The following is a 21,729-nucleotide window of genomic DNA, read 5'->3' as shown; positions in this document are numbered from 1 at the left end:
GTTCAATGCAACCTTCAAAACTGTTCTAAGGCATTCCACAATCAATCCGCCATCTGTAACATAGCAGAGAATACCCTAACAGGATCTGGCGATTTGGTTTTTGTCAACAATCCTGGCCCTGCTCGCCTGGTATTTGGAGTGTAGTCGTTGTTACACAACTTCAACACTATCTCCATTCCGTGTCTGCACAGATTTTTTCAATGAAATCCTCTCCGACTTGGTGACTTCCCTAACCTGCCTTCTAAGAAGACTCAACTCCATTATTTAATTTATTATTATTATTAACACAAAACATTATACATAAGTTTTAAGTCCTTAGCAATTCCATCGTGGGCAGCATTGTGGGTAGGGTTTGCTCAGATCTGCAGGGACGAATTTACAATCTTTTGGCGCATATGCGTTGGGACAACTGAAATAAATTAAACATTTTATAATCTAAAATATCACAAGATTTAATCGGCCGTAATCATAGTCGAAACTAAGTTGTTACTTAAATTTTTAACGGAACTTTCAGCTATCTTTGATTTTGTAAAAAAAGCTAGAGCAAAATTTGAGTCCAAACTTAATTATTACTATGACCTCGCCCTTATGTACTTTATAAGTTTTCAACTTACGCTTTAACTTCATAATCATCATGATTGGCACCCTTGCAAACGATTTGACTGCATTTACCGGGAACCGATCTCGTTTCACCTTTTTTCAAAAGTGAGCCGGAAATATCACAGTTTCCTAAAAATTATGCAAGAAAACTTATAATCTCGAAACCGTGCTTAAAGTCTTAAGTTTTGAGGTTTTTTGTTATTACATTGAGCTAGACAAAGAGGTACCCTCTACATAATTTCAAGTAAAAGTTCGATTTTTTATGTAGATCGCTTCCTGGTCGACGCCCTTTAAAAATACACATATCAAATGTTAAAGTAGTCAAAGAGGTAACCCTGTACCAATTTTCAATCAAATCGCACAACAAAAATGCTTTTTTGGAATAGATCGGTTCCTGCCCCAGTGAGTCTGAAAATTAGTGTGTTTATACGATGGATTGTATGAACACACAGCACCAAATATCGTGGAATCAGCCTTCTTAATATCGCATATAAGGTCCTTTCAAGTGTATTGTGCGAAAGATTGTAGCCCACCGTGAACCGGCTGATTGGACCTTATCAGTGCGGCTTCAGACCTGGTAAATCTACCATCGACCAGATTTTCACAATGCGCCTAATCTTGGAAAAAAACCGTGAACAGAGAATCGACACACATCACCTCTTCGTCAACTTTAAAGCCGCCTTCGACAGAACGAAAAGGAGCTGCCTATATGCCGCTATGTCTGAATTTGGTTTCCCCCGCAAAACTTATACGGCTGTGCAAAATGACGTTGAGCAACACCATCAGCTCAGTCAGAATTGGGAAGGACCTCTCCGAGCCGTTCGAAACTAAACGAGGTTTCAGACAGGGTGACCCACTATTGTGCGATTTCTTTAATTTGATGCTGGAAAAAATTATACTAGCTGCAGAACTTAACCGCACTGGAACAATATTCTATAAAAGCGTGCATTTACTGGCATATGCTGATGACATTGATATCATCGGCCTAAACACCCTCGCTGTTAGTTCTGCTTACTCCAAGAAAAAGAAGCGGTAAAGATGGGTTTGATGGTAAATGAGGACAAAACGAAGTACCTGCTGTCATCGAGCAAAGAGTCAGCGCATACGCGCCTTGGCAACCACGCTACTGTTGGCAGCCATAATTTCCAAATAGGAAAATACTTCGTTTATTTGGGAACCAGCATCAACACTAGCAACAACATCACCACTGAAATCCAGCGAAGAATCAATCTTGCCAATAAATGCTACTTTGAATTAGGTAGGCAATTGAAAAGTAAAGTCCTCTCTCGGCGAACGAAAATCATACTCTACAAGTCACTTATCGTACCCGTCCTGCTATATGGGGTAGAAGCATGGACCATGACAACAGCAGATGAAGCGGCTCTGGTAGTGTTCGAGAGAAAAGTTCTTCGAAAGATTTATGGACCTCTACGCGTTGGCGATGGCGAGTACCGAAGAAGATTTAATGATGAGCTGTACGAGCTATACGCAGACATCAACATATTCCAGCGAATTAAAACGCAGCGGCTGCGCTGGCTAGGCCATGTTATGCGAATGGAAGATGATGCTCCGGCCAAGAAAGTGTTTCTATCGGAACCCGCGTATGGAAGCAGAGGTAGAGGGCGGCCCCACTCCGTTGGAAGCACCAGGTGGAAAACGATTTAAACTCCCTTGGTGTGACCAATTGGCGGCGGTTGGCGGAGCGAAGGAGCGACTGGCGCGCCTTGTTGGACGGACATAACCGTTTAGATGGTTAAGCGCCTATTAAGGAAGGAAGGAAGGAATGAGACACTCTGCTTATAAGAACTAGCATTATGAACACACAGCTCTCTTTTTTTACTGATAACATCAACATTGTTAACCTAGAGTTTTGCACTTAATTGACACCTCTTTGCTTTCAGGTTGTCACAGTTTGCGTAGTCCAATTCAGGTTCTTATACTTCGTAGCAGACAAGGCAGACCCATTTGAAAAATATAAATTTTGGGGCTTAGTCATAGGGCATTGTAGCGTGCTTCGTCTACCACACCGAAGATATTGGGCTCAAGCCTCGCGCGAAGTAGCATCAAAATATATAAACAAGTTTTTTATAAAAAAAAATTGTTTATTGGAGTTGCCCTTCGGCAATGATTTGGCAAGCCCTCCGGGTATATTTGTGCCATGAAAAGCTTTTCAGTGAAAGCTCAGTGAAGGACAAATTAAAAGGGAGCTCGACGAAAATTAGAATAGAAGCTCGGTCTAAAATCTCTTTGGAGGTTATTTTTTCTTACATTTATTTTATTTAGTTAAATTGTTGTGATGACTTCCTTTCAGCTTGGTAAAGGTGGCTAAATTGCTGTTTGTGTACTTATATGATACTCACCTTGAACATTATGCAACGTTAAGGAAATCGCAATCAAACAAATAATTTGTAATCTGAACATTTCACGATAAGATATACCGGAACGCAATAAAAAAACTCGAATTGAGTGCCAATTGTTTGGCGAGATGCGCTATTTAGCTTCGTCGCACTACAACTGGGAGCAAGAAATGAATTTAAACTAAGCTTTGCTAAATAATTGCTCATCCCCAGTCTGCGATCTTGTCGGCTTTCTTATTTAAAAATAAAAAAAAATAAATAAATGTAAGGCGCAATAACCTCCGAAGAGATCTAAGGCCGAGCTTCTCTTCCAATTTGCGTCGTGCTCCTCTTGATTTTCCCTACAAATTGGCCGGACGGGACCTACATGTTTTATGCCGACTCCGAACGGCATCTGCAATGCAGATGAGTTTTCACTGAGAGCTTTTCATGGCAGAAATACACCCGGAGCGCTTGCCAAACACTGCCGAGGGGCGACCCCGCTTAGAAAAATTTTCTTATAATTGAAAAACATTATTTCTAAAATTTTGATGTTGCTTTGCCCGGGAGTTGAACCCAGGGCATACGGTGTGATAGGCGGAGCACGCTACCATCACACCACGGTGGCCGCACCGCACTTGAAAAAATCGTCTTTAGTGCTCTTTTATAGCAAATATATATAAATGTATAAATGTACATACAGTGCTGGTCATATAATTAGAAACGGCTTGGCAGGACAATTTTTATCTCGATTTATTTAAAAAAAAACTTGAGTCGCAGGATCGAAATTTTGCAAACATTAAGGATATTCAAAGTAATAAACTATAATTGGGTTAAGCATACAATAAATTCAACGTAAAGATAAAGTATTTAAGAAAAAGGTAAAGTGGTATTTGTGCCCCCAGAGGAACCTTACTATATCCGGATTTATATTTCAGAAACTACTCGATGGACAGACTCGGTTCATGTACTTTACGGGACCGTTTGATTTGAAGATATTGGCAAAAGTAAGCTGTGAGTGACTTTCATTCAAAAAATCTTACCTCTCAAAGCAACAACGCTAGATGAGTCAAACCAACGGGAGGCTTTTTGTCATTTTGCAGGAACGATTTTTTTTTAAATAAAAATATTGATAAAAATAATTTTCATAAATAAATAATAAATAAAAAAAAATTTACGATCACGTTAAGTTACAATCACGAATAAAATAAATGTTTGTCGCTTTGATGTGGAAAAAATGGTGCAACGGTTAAACTAAGGAGACACTTAGCTACACTACACTACGCGGCAAAATACTCTTATGGTGAACTTACATTTATCGGCAGCAGCGCTACACGGTTGGAAACCTAAAGCCTAAATTTTTAACCATGCATTTTTCTTTTAAATGGAAAACACTTCAATTTTCCATTCTGTTTTTTAATTTTATTGGATTAAAATTGTTTTTAAACAAAACCAAAAAATTTGAAAAAAAAAATCCAAAAATAGAAATGGTTTTGAAGCAAACTATAATGCCCGGTTTTTCCGTGCGAGCTTAAACTTCAGTTAAAGTTGACTATTTTGATCGATAACATAAAATGTTGCTGCCCATCTCAGCTTAAGCGGCCAAAGTGGCAAGGTTAAACTCTAGTCAACTTTAACTGTAGTTTAAACTCGCACTGAAATACCAGGCCTAACATGCCAACCTAATAAAACCACACTGCGTTTTTTTAGCGCACGCAAACAACCGGCGTTTTTTGCCCTAGCCCAAATAAGCATGCGTTGCGACAATGTAAAGCATGTGTGCAAACGTCAAATCTAAATGTCACGCAGAACAAAAAATTGGAAATCCAGTTAGGTTTTCACGCAGCAAATTCAATTTGGGTTGCTCTCATACAAGTTGTATGTGCATGAGACATTTTTGACAGAAAATACGTGCGTTTATATTAGGTTGGCATGTAAGAGTTTGAATTTGACGCTGAAAATTTAAAAATAAAAAATTTCATTTATGAAATGTGGTGGAAGTCAAAGATTCCTTATCAAAAAATTTTGTTGTACATACATATGATATGTTTTTATGTGATTTCTTACGCAGATGTAATAGCTCAGTAATAGCTGCTGCAATCCGTGACACGTCAATTCGAAACCGCCATTCGATTTTTTTTTTTATAATTGCAAGTGTAGACTTCTTTAGTTTCAAATTGAAACCGAGATCTGTGAACTCATTTTCGGGAACTCAAACTTTTAACCGTGTACGCGACGCAGCCATGAACGCCAGTGTCAAATATGTAGGTAAAAAAGTAGTGTTGCAAATATCTTAGCTAAAACCCTTTTAAAAGTTTGTTTTTTTCTTTTGAATTAAAATTTTATTTAGCATTAATAAATATATATATTTGCGAATGAATTAAAACTAATTTTTTTTTTTTTTTTTTATTGTTGCACCAGTTTTTCCCTCGCGCACTTTTTAGGAGCGATAACGATAACTCAAGGCGACTAATATGTATTTTATTCGTGGTTGTAACTTACAGGGATGGTGAGGATTTTTATTTTTTTACTTTTGCTAATTTATATATTAATAGAAAAAATTTTCAAATAAAAAAAATTATGATAAGGTGCCCTGCGAAATGACCACAAGCCTCCCGTGATTTGACTCCTCTAGGTGTGTTGTTTAGCCAATATCTTCAAGCCAAAAGGCAAACCGATTCCGGTATGACTGTCTACAATCCCATTTCTCATTATTAGCCACCGCTGTAGGAATTTTGTATTTACGCATATTTTTTTACTTTTGGGCGCTTTTGTACCTACAAAATTTGTGTTCGCTTAAACATAAATCACATCTGTCAGCTGCTCAGTTGCTTTATTGGCTTTAATGGAATACATCATTCATTATTGATTTAATTAATTAGTAGGATTTAAAATACGAAATTATTAACATACATGTTTTCCTACATAATTTACCTATTAGGTATTCCATTTTAGAATCTTTCATTTTTGGTTTTTTGGTAATTTGCATCTGTTAAATAATTTATTACAGCAGGCATCAAATTACTTACTATAAAATTGATCATTTAACATCAATGCAATAACCGATTCGGTTTGGAAGCCTTAAGTAAGGCCACATCCAATGGCACTACTCAACGCGACAATATATTATTTGCATGTGTTCTTATGCTCGGTTTTTCAGTTAAAGTTGACTAGAGTTTGACCCCACCACACCAAACTTAACCTAATCTGAGATAAGCAGCAAAATTTTCTGTTATCGAACAAAGTGGCAAGATTGAACTCTTGTCAAATTTAACTGAAGTTTAAACTCGCACTGAAAAAACGGGTATTAGTAAGGCATTGAATCCCAAAGATCTCTTGGAATCCCGTGACTTCGGGGTTTGAAAGCGACAATCCCGGGACTTTTCGAAATTATCCACAGACTCTTACTTTTGAATTTTGATTCAAAAATAACAATGTTAAACGTAAACATTTATTTAGTGAAATGTTTTAAGAATAATTCAAAGCAAATTGTGTAAACAAATAAAATTCATATTTGTTTCGTTTAAAACAAAAAATAAATGATTTGTCTTGTACACTTTAACACAAATGCTCACCATATTCAAAAGACCTCTTTATTTTAAAAAATACCCTCCTCATGAAGTATCGTCTTAAAGGCTAGATTTTAACTTAATACACATACTCGTATAACCGGAAGTTGAGAAACATCTTTCAGACTTCACACAAGTAGGTGAGATTGTTGGTATCATGTTATACATCAGTTTATCCTTTAAAATCAGATCATTGAGTTTTGTAAATTCGAGAGAAGGCTGTCCTTACCTGTAAAAGAGGATTTTTTTGAAATCCCGGTATTTCGGGATGTGTAAATGGCTCGAGAGTTCAGCGACTCGATGCCTTAATTCGTAGAACCTCTTGCAAAACGCTGTCTTATAAAAATGGACCAAAAGACACGACAAAAGTCTCCTTACACAAATATATAATATTTTGAAATTTAAATTTTAAATTTTAATATAACCACTGCAAAAATATTTATGAGGAACAAAACTATAAAGGTGGAGCTTCCATTACCCAACTTAGGTAAACATTTGCTTAAAGACCAGGTAAATTAGAAATTCAGCAGTTAAGATTATGTCGAAAGTCTATTGCTTGCAGGGTGAATGTTAAAATTTTAAATTCGAACTTCAACAATGTTATGTCTTTGTATGACATTTTCGTGTCTTTTAGTCCATTTATACAAATTAAGTACTTAAAAAAATTTTATACTCCTTTTTTATTCCTTTTGTGCCATTATCTTGGTCCCAGAACTACATATATGTGAGGTGGTAATTTTGTAGCTCAATGATAGCCAAACTCCCCCATAGGTATATTATGCATTATCATCGGGTTCTCAACTACATTTCAGCTATTAACTTTTTAGCTCTCTCGAATTTACAAAGCTTCTCAAATATTGCTCGCAAGATTCCATTTGATCAGTTTAATTTTTGCGCATGTTAAACTGCCATTGAATTCTCTAGCTTGTTGGGAAAATGAAATTTCTAATTGTTTCGACCTGTGCGCCTCTTGGCGGATTTTTTGCTTTAGTTGCCTTGTTCCTTTTTTTCAACTATATGCAAGTTTACAAGTTTGAAGCTGAAAGTAAATTTTTTAAAATTTGATGTCAAGATTCATCTAACGCATTGTCAACGGGTTGTCTACTATGTATGAGGTATTACTATTAAAGCTTAGTGGGAAGTCTCTCAAAAATTGATCACAAAATTCAGTCCGATCAGTACGATTTTCCCAAACATATCGACCCGTGCTTCACTTATCGGATTATTCCTCAATTTGTTGCACTGTCACGGTGATCCGAAACATGTGTAAGTTTGCACGTTTCTAGCTCAATGGGAAGTGACGTAAAATTCAACATGCTCTGGATATTTGTAATATCTCTAAAAATACCGATCCCTGCCTAACTTAGAAGATATTCTTATCCTGAATATTATAATCGATCTCAATATTTCAAGTGCTCTAAATGCATTTTCTGTATATCTCGATCTCTGCTTCATCTGGAAGAATTGTTATCGTGAATACTACAATCAAAAATGGCGCTTAGCTATCTGCAAAGTTTCAGGCTCCTCGGTTATCGGGAGGTCACCTAAAACCCGATCTTAAAGCTCCAAATCTCGTATAAATTTTCCAATAAACTTGACCCGTGCGGCACCGAGCGGACATTTTGTCTCCATTGGTTGCATTGTTACGGTGACCTAAACTGTGAATTGATTTTCTACATATCTCTAAATATCTCGATCCCTGTCTAATCTAGCAGATTTTTTAACCAAAATATTGCGTTTTGATATTGTACTAAGCTAAGTTCAAACTTTCAAACCTTTAGCCCACTTGAACGATCGGAAAAATTTCCAAATTTTTTCCTCATGTTAAACTGTAATCAAGTTCTGGAGGATGTTTAAGTCTAAAGGCGCCAGCGATAATCAAAAATCTATTGCAAGATTCCCCAATTTCGTTCTGAAAGTCGCGGAAAAATACGAAACGAAATTAATTTAAAGGAAAAAAGCGCATCATGAACGACACCCATAAAATTTTTTGGTTTTGTCCAAAATGAGACTTGACCGAATTTAATCGAAATTAATCAGTAAAAATTTATAAGCTGTAGAAAAGAGGCTCAAAACGGAATAAAACAATTGTAAATGGAAAGCGTTAAATGTACTTGGCAATTGTCAATTTTGAATAAGAACAGTCAATTGTAAATGCGAAAGTGTCACTTAGATGTCAGAATAATAAATTATAAAGAAGAAAGTATCAAAAGAAAAAGCTTTATTTGTAAATGAAAATAGTCTGTTGTAATAAAGAAATCGCCATTAGTCAGTTGTAAATAAGTAACGTCAATTGAAATCGCTCCATCTGCTCGCTTGTCTGCAGGATGTTTTTGAGTTTGGTAGAAGTATGGTTCTTGCCGTTGTATACAGGTCAGAGCAAAATCGGTTGACGAACACGGCCACTTCAAAAAAAACGCTTAAAGCTGTAACTTCAAGGACTTTTTTGTCACCTTTTCTCAAAAATTAAGGTCGAAATATCGACACTTAAGGTACTAACATAGGGGGCACCAAATGGTCCGCAAAGCAGGAATTCCTGGATAATTTGTATTTTTATTATAGCTGATTTCTGGAAAAAAATTTCTATACTAAAACATAAATAAAAGCGTGCAATTACTGGCATATGCTGATGATATCATCGGCCTAAACACCCGCACCGTTAGTTCTGCTTACTCCAAACTGGAAAAAGGAGCGGTAAAGATGGGTTTGATGGTGAATGAGGACAAAACGAAGTTCCTGCTGTCATCGAGCAAGGAGTCAGCGGATATGCGCCTTGGCAACCACGCTACTGTTGGCAGCCATAATTTCGAAATACTAAAAGACTTCGTTTATTTGGTAACCAGCATCAACACTAGCAACAACATCAGCTCTGAAGTCCAACGAAGAATCACTCTAGCCAATAAATGCTACTTTGGACTAGGTAGGCAATTGAAAAGTAAAGTCCTCTCTCGGCAAACGAAAATCATACTCTACAAGTCTTTTATCGTTCCCGTCCTGCTATATGGTGCAGAAGCATACACCATGACAACAACAGATGAAACGGCTCTGTGAGTGTTCGAGAGAAAAGTTCTTCGAAAGTTTTATGGTCCTCTACGCGTTGGCGATGGCGAGTACCGAAGAAGATTTAATGATGAGCTGTACGAGCTATACGCAGACATCAACATAGTCAAGCGAATTAAAACGCAGCGGCTGCGCTGGCTAGGCCATGTTATGGGTATGAAAGATGACTCTCCCTCCAAGAAAGTGTTTCTATCCTGCCTATGGAAGCAGAGGTAGAGGGCGGCCCCTCTCCGGTGGAAGGACCAGGTCGAAAACAATTTAAACTCCCTTGGTGTGACCAATTGGCGCCGGTTGGCAGAGGGAAGGAGCGACTGGCGCGCATTGTTGGATGCCATTACCGTTTAAACGGTTAAGCGCCAATTAAGTAAGCATTGATATATTAGCTTCCTCAAAGCCAAGCAAAATTTGCACATAGATATTAGTTTTACTAAAAAAAATATTTTCCCCGGACGCAAGAAAACCTTACTCCGCCACTGACTTAAGGCCCAAACACATTGGACTTTTGCGTCATTTTGGAGCTGGCGTCACTTTGAAAGGACGCTCGTTGAAGGTTTTCCTGCCACATCAAACGCAAAAGGAAAAAGTAACTAATTATTTATTTATTCGAAAAAAAAAGACAATATTATTGGAAATTTAATAAAATCAATTGAAAACAGAATCAATTCGAGCCATGGTTCAACCATATGGTTGGATCATCTCCACAGCAACAACATATCATTGTTCAGATTGTCAAAATCTGCGTGTTGGTGTTAGGCGAATGGAATGGAGAGAAAACATAGAACTTTTTAGTTCTTGTGTGTTGTGGGAAAATAATGCGCTAAATTAGATCCATTTACTTCATGTGAAACTATTTATTTACCACCACGTCAGTAAATAATTATCAATGCTTTGGTTACATTTTACCTTTTCCATCTCCTTTTGACAATCCCTATACCATTTGTTTTCTATAAATATATTTTAATATAAACTCAATTTGTGGTTTAATTTGACTATATTTAATGCGCTTAGAGCTTGGATATTATTACAACAAAAATTAAAACCACTATTTTTTTTATTTTTCCCCTCCTTTTGGGTTGCCACTACAATTACTTTAAACTAGTTTTTGTTTACTAAAATGTCTTAGAATTAGCAGGAGAATAATTTAGCTTCAAAACTCCCCAGTTTCGTTCAATTTGCACTAAAAAGAGTAAACAAACAAATTAAGACTGTAGCGCGTTTTAAACATTAAATTCTAATATTGAACCACAGTGAGCCGGAGGCAAAAGTAAAACAGATATAGCGCGCTTCCCTTATATAATCTAACTACGTACTCTGAATTCTTATTCAGAGCATCAAAATAAGACTTTTTTTAATATCTAGAGTTTTTATTTTATATTAGATATATATTTAGGTACATGGGTCTTGGCCTATCACTCCGATGATCCTGGGCTCAAGCCCCGCGCAAGGTAACATCAAAAATTAAAAAACAAATTTTTTAAATTAGAAAAAAGTATTCCTGTGCGGGTCACGCCACGGCATTGGTCTGGCCAACACTCTGGCTGTATTTCTGCCATTAAAAGCTTATTAGTGAAAATTCATCTGCCTGGCAGCTCTCGTTCAGAGTTGACAGAAAAAATGTAGGCCCTGTCACGTCAATTCTTAGGAGCACAAGGCGGAGGTAAATCGCGACAAGTATTTTTTTACATGGATCTCATATCTTTTAAGCCCGGCTTTTCTTTGTGTCCGTTATTGCCGCTTAATTGTAAATAATTTTTCAATTATAGAAAAATGAACAACAACAAAAAAATAATAATTATCATAAAAATTAAAAACGAGCTGTCAAAACTATTATTTGCGATTGTGGAGATATCGCATAAAATACACTACAAAAAGTGTTTTTTCCTTAAACGCACAATCAATAAAAATTTGAAAATTTAGATATGGTACGACGGTTTTGGTGAGTTCAGTAGGAAAATTTTACAGCGCATGGTATGGAAATTAGTTCCCCACTGTTTAATATCTCCAAAATACCCCAAGAACATATGGAAGTCCCAAATAAAAACTTTCTCGCAGTTACGCCTTGGTCATACTTTGAACACTCACCAACACATTCTTACTGGTGAAGCAGCTCCAGCCTGTGCACGCTGCGGGGAAACCATAACCAAACCACGTTTTTATTGGCTGCCCTGCTTTGATCGACATCAGAAATCATTACCTCAGAAGGAAATCCGTCAAAAGATAATATAACCTGTATGTACAACTTTATCAAACACATCCGAGCCCGAGTCTGAGAACTAGTTATAGAAAAAAAAAGTTAATAAAAACAAAAATATGTATGTGTACTAACCAATCTACCAAATATAAGTACACTGAAAGAAAAGGACTGGTAAAATCAACCGAAATACGGGTCAATTTAACCGAAATTTCGGTAAATTTTTATCCATCGCAACAAGATGTTGAATTAACTGCGCACAAATCGTTGATTCGTAATTGACCGTTTTAGTAGTCAAATGAACAAAAAAAAGTTGTTGCGATAGATTTGTACGAAATTATCTATGTTACCATATACATAAGTAAATATGTGAATACATAAATACGCATGCTTGCTATATATACATACATATGTACGCCCTTAGTTCGGTTAGAACTTCAATTGTGCGTACATCAAATATGCTGGCACACATTAAACATTATACACTTTATTATTTTGTTTTATTAAACGCACTTTCATCAAATTTTATAATTTATTTATAGTTTTGAACACGGTTGCCACAGCCTGTTTTCATTTGGGACCACAATTCGTCGAAAAAAAGGACCAAATTAAAAAAAAGGACAAAAATTTGTTTTCATTTATTGGTATACAAACAATGCAATAATCAACAACTTAAAAAGTACAAAACAACACGACGTTACACTCAGAGGAAAAATCGTTCTAAAACGAACGAAACAAGTTCAAAATTAAGAACATTCGTTGACAAAAGTCTGTTAAGTACATTTTTCTTAACTTGTGACCGATTGGCTTGTTTTAAGAACAGGTTTTCCAAGCACACCGTTCGTATTTTCTGACCAGTTTGGTATTGATGTGTGAACCTTCTGCGCTCATTTCAAGAACAACTTGGGCTTGGGTTAATATTTTTCGTTCTCACGCTTCGAGAACGAATTCTGGTTGATTTAACATTTTTAGGTCTCAATTCAAGAACGGTTTGTGCTTGATCTTTGTGGGGAGTGGGAAGATAATTCTTTCAACAGTACCCATTTATTTATTTTTTTATTAATAATAATTTTTTTGTCATAATACAAAATATTATTAACAAAAAAAACTATTAATAAAATTCAAAATATGAAAAAACGCATATTATGAATTTTTCATGTATTTCTCTTATTGAGAAATTCTTATTTTTATTGATGCAATCTGAATATATACTTAAAACATTTCATAATAAGTTTGAGAATTACCTGTGCATATGTGAATTGAACTGAACGAAAAATAAGAGTTGCAAAATAGAACATAAAAAAATTGTTTTAAAAAACTTCAGAGTTTGACGGTGATCGAACTCGCACCACACGATCGCAACCGCAACATCATAGCCGCTGGGCTTCTACAACTGCTTGATAGCTTGTGCTGTATTTAACATTGTAGTGCACTCGAATTATACCGTTTATTTTTTCTTGGACTTAATTTAAGAACATTGTTTTTAATTTAAAATCATTGTTCTCATTAATAGAATATTTGTTCATATTTTAAGTCCAGCCGTTATCTTTTCAAGAAAATGGTTGTCAGTTCAAGAACAAGGTTGTTGTTTTGAGAACATGTCGTTCGTTTTTCAAGAACAAAAAAGTAAGAACATGAAAAGCTTGAATTGAGTCCGGTGGTGCTGGATTTTAGAACGGCGTTTTTCGCTGAGTGTACAAATAAACAAAAAGTGCTTAAATTAAAATTGATGATAATTATTGATGATAATTACATACATTTTATCACATATGGGCATATTTTTCAGTCTTATACACATATGTTTGTGTATATACATATTTCAAAACTTAAAGCGTATACTGTCTATAATATATTCTGCGCTACATCGGTAAAAACGTAGAACAAAAACAGTTTTATATCTTTCATTGTTGAATGTTTTGTTTTGAGTGGTAAGTGACAACGTTCATCTTTCATTGTATAACTTTTCTAGGACCAGCCTATGTCTTTCACCGACCAAACGTAATGAGGACCTGGGTTTTGCGTACAAAGTTCTTTGGCAAACATTATGTGGTTGATTGAAATAAACTCCAATTTATTGCATAATTGGGTTTTAATAAGAAAATTCAAAAAATTTTCGCTCTGCGGCCGCCGAACTATACTATTTCTATAAAAGCTTACTTTTTTCCAAAAAGCTAAAACGTCTATATCAGGCTTAAAATCACAATTTAACAGTCTTAAAAGCTTCCATTGTGTAACAATGTTTAAGCGTTAAATAAAAGATGCGTCCGCTCGGTTTAATAGTTCGACTTATTCTGCCTTTTTCAACTGTCCAAGGTTTGCTTCTACATACTCATGCAATCGTACGTTACAATATGGCTTCTTTGGTTGCCATGCCTACTGCGTCGCTTCTATATATATTATGTTGCACATACTAGCATGCTATCGTAGGTAGGTAGGTTGAACTGGCCGGTCCATGAGGACCTCACATAGACTGATTGAGTCCGTAGTGTTACCAGAAGTTTGTTTTAACGACCAAACTGAAAAACCCTATCAAAAACCAGGACCTATGTTATAAAATAACTCCGTCCTCTTGGCAAATACTAGAAGCTTCCTAGGACTTAAGCCACTTGCTGCTTCTAGATCTGACAGCTGTATCACTCCTAATAGCTGGAGTCTTAGCCTGGCAAGTGCAGGGCACGAGCACAGAACGTGCTCGATCGTTTCCTCCTCCAACCCGCACTTCCTACACCTGCTATCACTGACCAAGCCTAATTTAAAGGCATGTGACGCCAGAAGGCAGTGTCTCGTCAGAATACCCGTCATGAATCTACAATCCTCTCTTTTTAATGATAGAAGCAACTTTGTTAGTCTAACGTTATAAGACCTACACATAATCTTCGACACTTTACAGCCCCGCGCTTGAATCCACGCCTTTCCCGTTTGGTCGATCATGTGCACCTCTCGCCTTCGCTTAATCTCGCCCAATCTAATTGGGACGTCTACGGAGCAAGCTTCAAGGGATGCGCCCTTTTTAGCTAATTCGTCCGCTTTTTCATTCCCATCTATTCCCATATGCCCTGGGACCCAATATAGATGTATGCTTCTCCCTGTCCCGATTCTCTCCAGAGACTGCTTACACTCTAACACGCATTTAGATGCTGTGCTATGCGAGATTATTGCCTTAATTGCTGCTTGACTGTCAATATAAAAGTTAACACGGTTGCAGCTTAAGCTATTCTCTTCCAGGGTTTCTACTGCTTTGGTTACGGCTAATATTTCCGCTTGGAAAACGCTACAGTAATCCGGCAGCCTGTAGGATCTGCTTAATTCCGGATCAGCGCAGTATACCGCAGACCCTACTCCTTCCACTATTTTGGAACCATCGGTGTACACATGTATCGCCTCGTCCGCCATTTGCGCACCTTTGCGCCAACCGTCCACCTCTATTGTGGCCTTAAGATCTCCCTCAAAGTGCAGGTAGGGAATCATGTAGTCTGTTCGTCTTGTGACTGAGGACGCTATACTACTATGGCCATATGGTCGGCGCTCAAGCTGCCCCGAAGCATCGAGCCTGGTTGCGGTCGTTAACGCTTTGTTCTTTGCTACCAGGTCTACAGGTGGAATGTGCAGAATGGCATACAGTGCAGCCGTCGGGGTTGTTTTCAGGGCTCCCGTAATGCAAAGCATCGATAGTCTGCATACCCCCTCTAATTTTTTGAGGTATGTTGTTTTTTGTGTGGCTTTCCACCAAACAAGAACTCCATAGTATAGAATAGGGCTTACAATCGCTGTAAAAACCCAATGAGAAAGAGAGGGCGATAGGCCCCACGTACACCCCAGCATTCTTTTACATGCATAGAGTGCCGTTGAGGCCTTCTTGACCCTCTCCTCCACGTTGAGCTTCCATGACAGCTTACTGTCTAGGATGATTCCTAGATATTTTGTGCAAGGTTTCTCCTGTAAGGTCACCGCTCCTAACTTAGGCCTGGTCCAATTTGGGACCTTGTACCTCTTTGTAAACAAGACCATATCCGTCTTCTCCGCATTGACTTTCAGCCCGACATTAGATGCCCAGGTATGAATATCCCGAAGCGCCCGATCCATCAAAGAACTAATCGTTGGAAGGCATTTTCCACTTATGACAATTGCAACGTCATCTGCGTAAGCCGTAAGTTTTACGGGTCCCTCATCGAATTGCCTGAGCAGTTGGTTGATGACCAGTGTCCACAGCAGAGGTGATAGCACCCCTCCCTGCGGCGTGCCCCTGTCCACTGATTTCGTGGCCTCGTACAATCCCCATTGTGATGTAATCTTCCTGCAATTTAACATGCAGCCGATCCATCTGATTAAGGCAGGATGTACTTTAATGTAATTAAGACCATCCATAATCGCCCATTTTGCAACATTATTGAAAGCCCCGGCAATGTCCAAGAAGACTCCTAGAGCATACTCCTTATATTCCAGGGATTTCTCTATGCTTATTACCACCCTATGCAATGCGGTGTCTACCGACTTGCCTTTGGTGTACGCATGCTGTGTTGTGGAGAGCAGCTTTTCATCCACGTTGGACTTTATGTACACATCTATCAGCCTCTCAAAGGTTTTGAGCAGAAATGATGTTAAGCTAATGGGTCTATAGTCTTTGGGATACACGTGACCGATCTTCCCCGCCTTTGGTAGAAAAGCTACACGAGCAGTTCTCCAAGAGTGCGGTACATGATTCAGTCTTATGCACCCATCGAATATTATTTGAAGCCATTCCACGACCGCCCTACTTGAGACTTGTAGCATGGCCGGGAATATACCATCTGGGCCCGGCGATTTAAACTTAGAAAACGTCTTCACTGCCCACTCGATCTTGGTATCGGTCACCAAGCCCGGCACCACTAGCTCCGTGATCGAAGTGTGAGTGATGTCTGCTGGTTCTTCTAAACCGTCTCCCGATGGGAAATGTGTATCGAGAAGCACCTCAAGGGATTCCTCACTATCACGTGACCATTCCCCGTTCTCTTTCTTTATTAGTCCCTGGACTATGTTTCCCTTTGCTAGGACTTTTTTCAACCGTGCTGTTTCACTGGAGCACTCTATGTCCGTACAGAAACTTTTCCATGAGATTCTCTTCGCCCTGGTAATTTCACGCTTGTAGATCCTCAGTAGATCCCTGTACTCGTCCCGACACGCTTCGCTTTCCGCGGTCTTTGCGAGTTTAAACATTTCTTTTACCTGTCTTCTTAGAAGACCCAGCTCATTGCTCCACCATGGCGGCTTTGCTTTTCCTCTGAAAAGCATGCTATCGTAGTACATACACTTATTTGCAGTAGTTGTATATTTATGTATCTTATATATATACTGACATGCAGTAGTATTACATGTAGAGTATTGTGGCTGTCATTATACCACGGTCACATACCTATGCAATGGTATGCGAAAGAGCTGCTACAACTCGGTCATCCTGACCAGAGAGATCTCCCGATCTCTTAGGTCAGCGTTTACGCTCCCATTGAACCATGGACGCATGTTTCCTACTGCCCATACGCCTTTATAAGGTACTCTCGACTTCTGAAATCCCTCTACATCTTCTAACATGTATCTATCGTTACCTAGCACTTTCACTACTTTATACGGACCTTTAAATTTTGGAATTAATTTCTTTGACGTGCCTGAATATATATGTGGGCTTTTCCTTTTTTTATTTACATAATTTCTATTGTATTCTTGTAGCTTTTCTTCATTTTTGGCTGCTTTTTCTCGTATTTCTGCATGACTTTTAGATTCTGAATCTGACCCATTTTCCGTAAATTTTTTCTTTTAGGGCATCTTCGACCAGACCGCGCTGTCTTACTCCAAAGAGCATCACGCTTGGATATTCTCTAACTGTCCTATATAAAGTGTTATTAAGGGCATACTCAACGGATTCTACAACATTATCCCAGTGTATGTTTCTCTCAGGGTCTGTCAGTTTCGCAATCATTGGCGCCAAGTTTCTATTAACTCTCTCCACTTGTCCATTGGCTTGTGGTGAGCCAGTTGCAATTTTTATATGGCGCACGTTTTCTTTTTCTAGGTACTGGTGAAATTCTCCTGATGTAAAGCAACTACCTCTATCCGACACAATATATTTTGGCTTGCTATATGAACGGAAATATGCCATCAATGCATTTATAACCTCCCTTGTATTTGTTGTCTTAGTCGGGTATAACCTCACAAACTTTGTGCTGGCATCGATGATAACTAATAAGTGCTTTTTCGCTCTTCCATGGTCAACAGGACCAAAATGGTCTATGTGTATTACCTCGAATGGTTTACTACCCTTCGGAATGTTGTGCAAATAACCTTCTTCACGTCCATGCTTTGAAGAATAAACGATACACTTTAAACAATTTCGGATGTGGTTCGCAATTTTTTGCTTCATATTTGGAAACCAGTAGTTTTTCGAGACAAGATCCAACGTTTTGTCGATCCCTGTATGGCCCAGTTCGTCATGATATTTGTGAAATATATGATTTTCCATACTCTCCGGTACGTAAAATAATAATCTATCATTTTCTTTTTTCCTATACACCACCCCATTGCGCATTTCGTACTGACTATTTTCACTTTTTTGCAATATTTCACGTAACTCCCTAATCTTAGTATCTTTTCCTTGACAAATTATAAGGTTTTCTTCAAACGTATTCGATTCTAACACTAAAATATTGTTGCATCTGCTAAGAGCATCAACGTGTTGCATACGGGTTCCTGAACGATGCTCCAGAATGTAGTCGTAATTTTGAAGCTCCAAGGCCCACCTAGCGATTCTTGGGTTTAGCTCTTTTTTATTTAATGTCATTGTCAGCGAATTGCAATCTGTGACTATTTTAAATTTTAAACCCTGTAGGTAGACTCTGAAGCGTTGTAAAGCATAAATTATCGACAAAATTTCAAGCTCGAAACTATGGTATTTCGATTAAGCTTCACTTGTTCGCTTCGAAAAATAAAATACTGGATGCAATTTGGAATCACATTTCTTTTGCATCAGAATTGCACCGAAACCTGTCGAACTGGCGTCACAGTGTAATTCTGTTGAGTCTGAGGGATCATACAAAGCCAGTATTGGTGCCTCTAAAAGCTTTTGCTTTAGTGTTTCCAAGCTCCTCAGCTCCTCGGTTCCAAATACAAACTTCTTATCTTTTCTTGTCAAATCGAAAAGAGGCTTGGCTATTATGGAGAAGTCTTTGACAAACCTACGGAAATAGGAACACAAACCTATAAAACTCTGTACTGAATGGGCCTTCGTGGGGATAGGAAAATTTTTTATTGCCTCGAGACCTCTCTCGTCTGCTCCGATACCATTTTCCGTGATGGTGTACCCTAAGTATTTCACTTCCGATTGGAGAAACTCACATTTGTCTAACCTTAATTCCAGTTTATTATCTACTAGTCTACGAAAAACTTCTTTAAGAATATCAAAATGTTGATCTAAATCTTCGGTGGCTATCATTATGTCATCTAAGTATATTATAACCCTATTGTCCATGACCATGTCTGCAAAAATTTTATTAACAAAGCGCTGAAATGTGGACGGAGAATTTTTAAGTCCAAACGGCATACGAAGAAATTCAAATTGCCTTAATGGGGTGGTAAACGACGTAAATTTAATTGCATCCGGATGCATGAAGACGTGAAAGAAGCCATTTTTCAGATCGAGTTTAGTAAAAAATGTCTTTTTAGCTAGCCTATCTATTAAATCATCAATTAGGGGAATCGGATAATTATCCTTTGCCGTTACTTTATTAAGGGTCCTGTAATCTACACACATTCTTAATTCGCCTGTCTTCTTTCGTACCAAAACAACCGGAGATACGAATTCCGATTCACTGGGTTGTATATACTTTTTTTCCAAGGATTCGTCTAACACCTTTTTCAGCTCGCCCTTTTCAGCGTATGACAACCTTCGCGGTGGGCAGTTGAACGGTTTCACATTATCTAAAGTTAACTTCATTTCGCATTTCACATTCGGCTCAATGGGACGCTTTGGTTCTAAATAATAACCGCTAAATAATTTATTCAACTTTTGCTTATGAAAATTGCTAATATCTTTTCCAATTTTTATCGATAATCTGTCTTTTTCATCATATGGCTCAAGCGATAGCAACTCTTTGAACAACTTAGCATTTTCTATAGCTTTCTCATCATTCACTCTTATTCTATCTTCATTCTCTATGGTGTTTAACTTTTCGCCTATCTGTTGTCCATCACATACATTTATTACTTCAGATTTTGAATATACTATTTTATCATTTTGCTGATTAACTACTTCGCATTCTTCCTCGCTTATTAATTTATACTTACATACCCGAAGGAAATCTCTTCCCAGAACTGCCTCATAGGTCATTGTTTCGTCAGCCACAATAATAAAATTAATTTCAAAATGTTTATAATTTATTATGATTGAACATGGAAATTTTCCGTATATTTTTACTTTTGACTTATTTAAACCAAAATACATTTCATTTTCATATTTAAGAACATTTTTAAGGAATTTAAAATTTAGTTTAGATTGTACGATTGACCTCCGTATGAAGCTTATTGGGCTGCCGGAATCTATGAGGCATTCTAGGGAAAAATAAAATAAACTTTCGTTCTTAATAGTAAATATAAAAGACCTTACGTATTCCCCATCGTCAATCAGCTGGACCCGGTTCTTACGTTCTGGACACTCTGCGACCCGGTGCGTCATCTTCCCACAAGCGTAGCACGCGCCTTTTTCCCTTTTTGCCTTCTTACAATCAGAAGCGTAGTGGCCCAAACAATTGCAGTTGAAACATCTTTTCGTCTGTGTGGTATTTGCGGTAGAAACATTTGCTTTACTGGGTTTTAAATTAATCTTCGAAAATGCTTGTAGAAGCTGTGCTTTTGACGCATAACACTGCAAGTACGCCTGTGTCCGGAGCTGTTCATCGCTTATGCCTTCAATAAGGTAGTCCACTATCTCATCGTCTTCGAAGTGTAACAAGTTTGACAGGGCAATTTTGTCACCGTAATATTGTAAAAAACTTTCGCCAGCTTTCCATTTCCTGGCTTCGAACTTTCTACGCAATACTAATTTGCTTTCCTTCGTGCTAAACGCTTTCCGCAGTTCAGCCAATAAATTTTGTAGCTCTTCTGTTGCAAAGTTTGGTTTAGAATGCATCCACGATAAAGCCTTGCCCTTCAGCTTGCTTAACAGCAAAACGCGCTGTAGATTGTCGTCGATACCATAGGCCACGCTTACACTCTGCAACTGTGATAGCCAAATGTCTACGCTGGCTTTCCCATCGTACTCGGGTACTATATTTAAAATAACGTCAATGGGGACTTGGCTTGGTTGTACTGGTGCTGTTTCGCTGGCCACCACCGTATTCATGTTGAAATCTGTCAACCGTCGTAGAATTTGCAACTCTTTCTCTAATATTTCTTTTTCACGCCTCATTAGTTCGTCTTTCATATGCTGCATCTGTGATATGGTCATATTGTCGCCGTTTACATGTTCATCGCCCCCGTTGTAATTACCGCCAGCACCTGCACCATTGCTATCCTCATCGTTACCATTATTGTTGCTCCGCTCATGTACGTCGGTGGTTGGTTCAACAATTTCGACTCCATCGCTTCCAACTATCGGACATTGTCCACGCTCCGCTACCGGGATTTGGTTCAGCCGAATTGCTAATGCGCTCTTTGCGCCACTCGTTGGCAAATTCAGCTGCTGAAGCCAAGCACGCAATTGCTGGCTTGTAAAATCATTCACACTGATCGTTTCCATACTTATTAAATTTCAATTTTTTATATTCTTTTCAGTTCAAATTAATTTGTCTGTCCGCTTAAAACGTGTTATTTTCACTCATTTGTTTCTATCATTTGCTTCACTATTTTGTTTTAACGCTCAATATTTTTCTTTTTAAATGTCCGCCACAAAACCAACTTTTATTTTATTAAGAAAAAAAAAAAAAAAAAAAATCAGGAAACGGAATGCGAT

General features: G+C 37.9%; 1 protein-coding gene across 1 annotated transcript; it reads right to left on the bottom strand.

Moving 5' to 3' along the window:
* Nucleotides 1-256: 256 nt before the first annotated feature.
* Nucleotides 257-3,188, bottom strand: LOC137246493 (venom peptide Pc-like). The gene is made up of 3 exons (XM_067777591.1): nucleotides 2,961-3,188; nucleotides 615-729; nucleotides 257-409 (listed from the first exon to the last, which is right to left on the bottom strand). Exons 1-3 carry the CDS (start codon nucleotides 3,019-3,021, stop codon nucleotides 316-318), a joined length of 270 nt encoding a protein of 89 aa, XP_067633692.1. The 5' UTR covers nucleotides 3,022-3,188; the 3' UTR covers nucleotides 257-315.
* Nucleotides 3,189-21,729: the final 18,541 nt, after the last annotated feature.

The sequence above is a fragment of the Eurosta solidaginis genome, chromosome 3, assembly GCF_040869045.1.
Source record: "Eurosta solidaginis isolate ZX-2024a chromosome 3, ASM4086904v1, whole genome shotgun sequence".
Lineage (NCBI taxonomy): Eukaryota > Metazoa > Arthropoda > Insecta > Diptera > Tephritidae > Eurosta > Eurosta solidaginis.
The sequence above is the reverse complement of the archived record's forward strand: the minus strand, read 5'-3'. Positions and strand labels throughout refer to the sequence as shown.

Excerpts from the sequence above, each read along its gene's own strand:
- LOC137246493 (XM_067777591.1), bottom strand. The coding sequence starts at position 3,021 with ATGTTCAGATTACAAATTATTTGTTTGATTGCGATTTCCTTAACGTTG. Across the intron at positions 730-2,960 it reads AACGTTGCATAATGTTCAAG|GAAACTGTGATATTTCCGGC; the intron begins GTGAGTATCATA and ends CATAATTTTTAG. Across the intron at positions 410-614 it reads GATGATTATGAAGTTAAAGC|TTGTCCCAACGCATATGCGC; the intron begins GTAAGTTGAAAA and ends AATTTATTTCAG.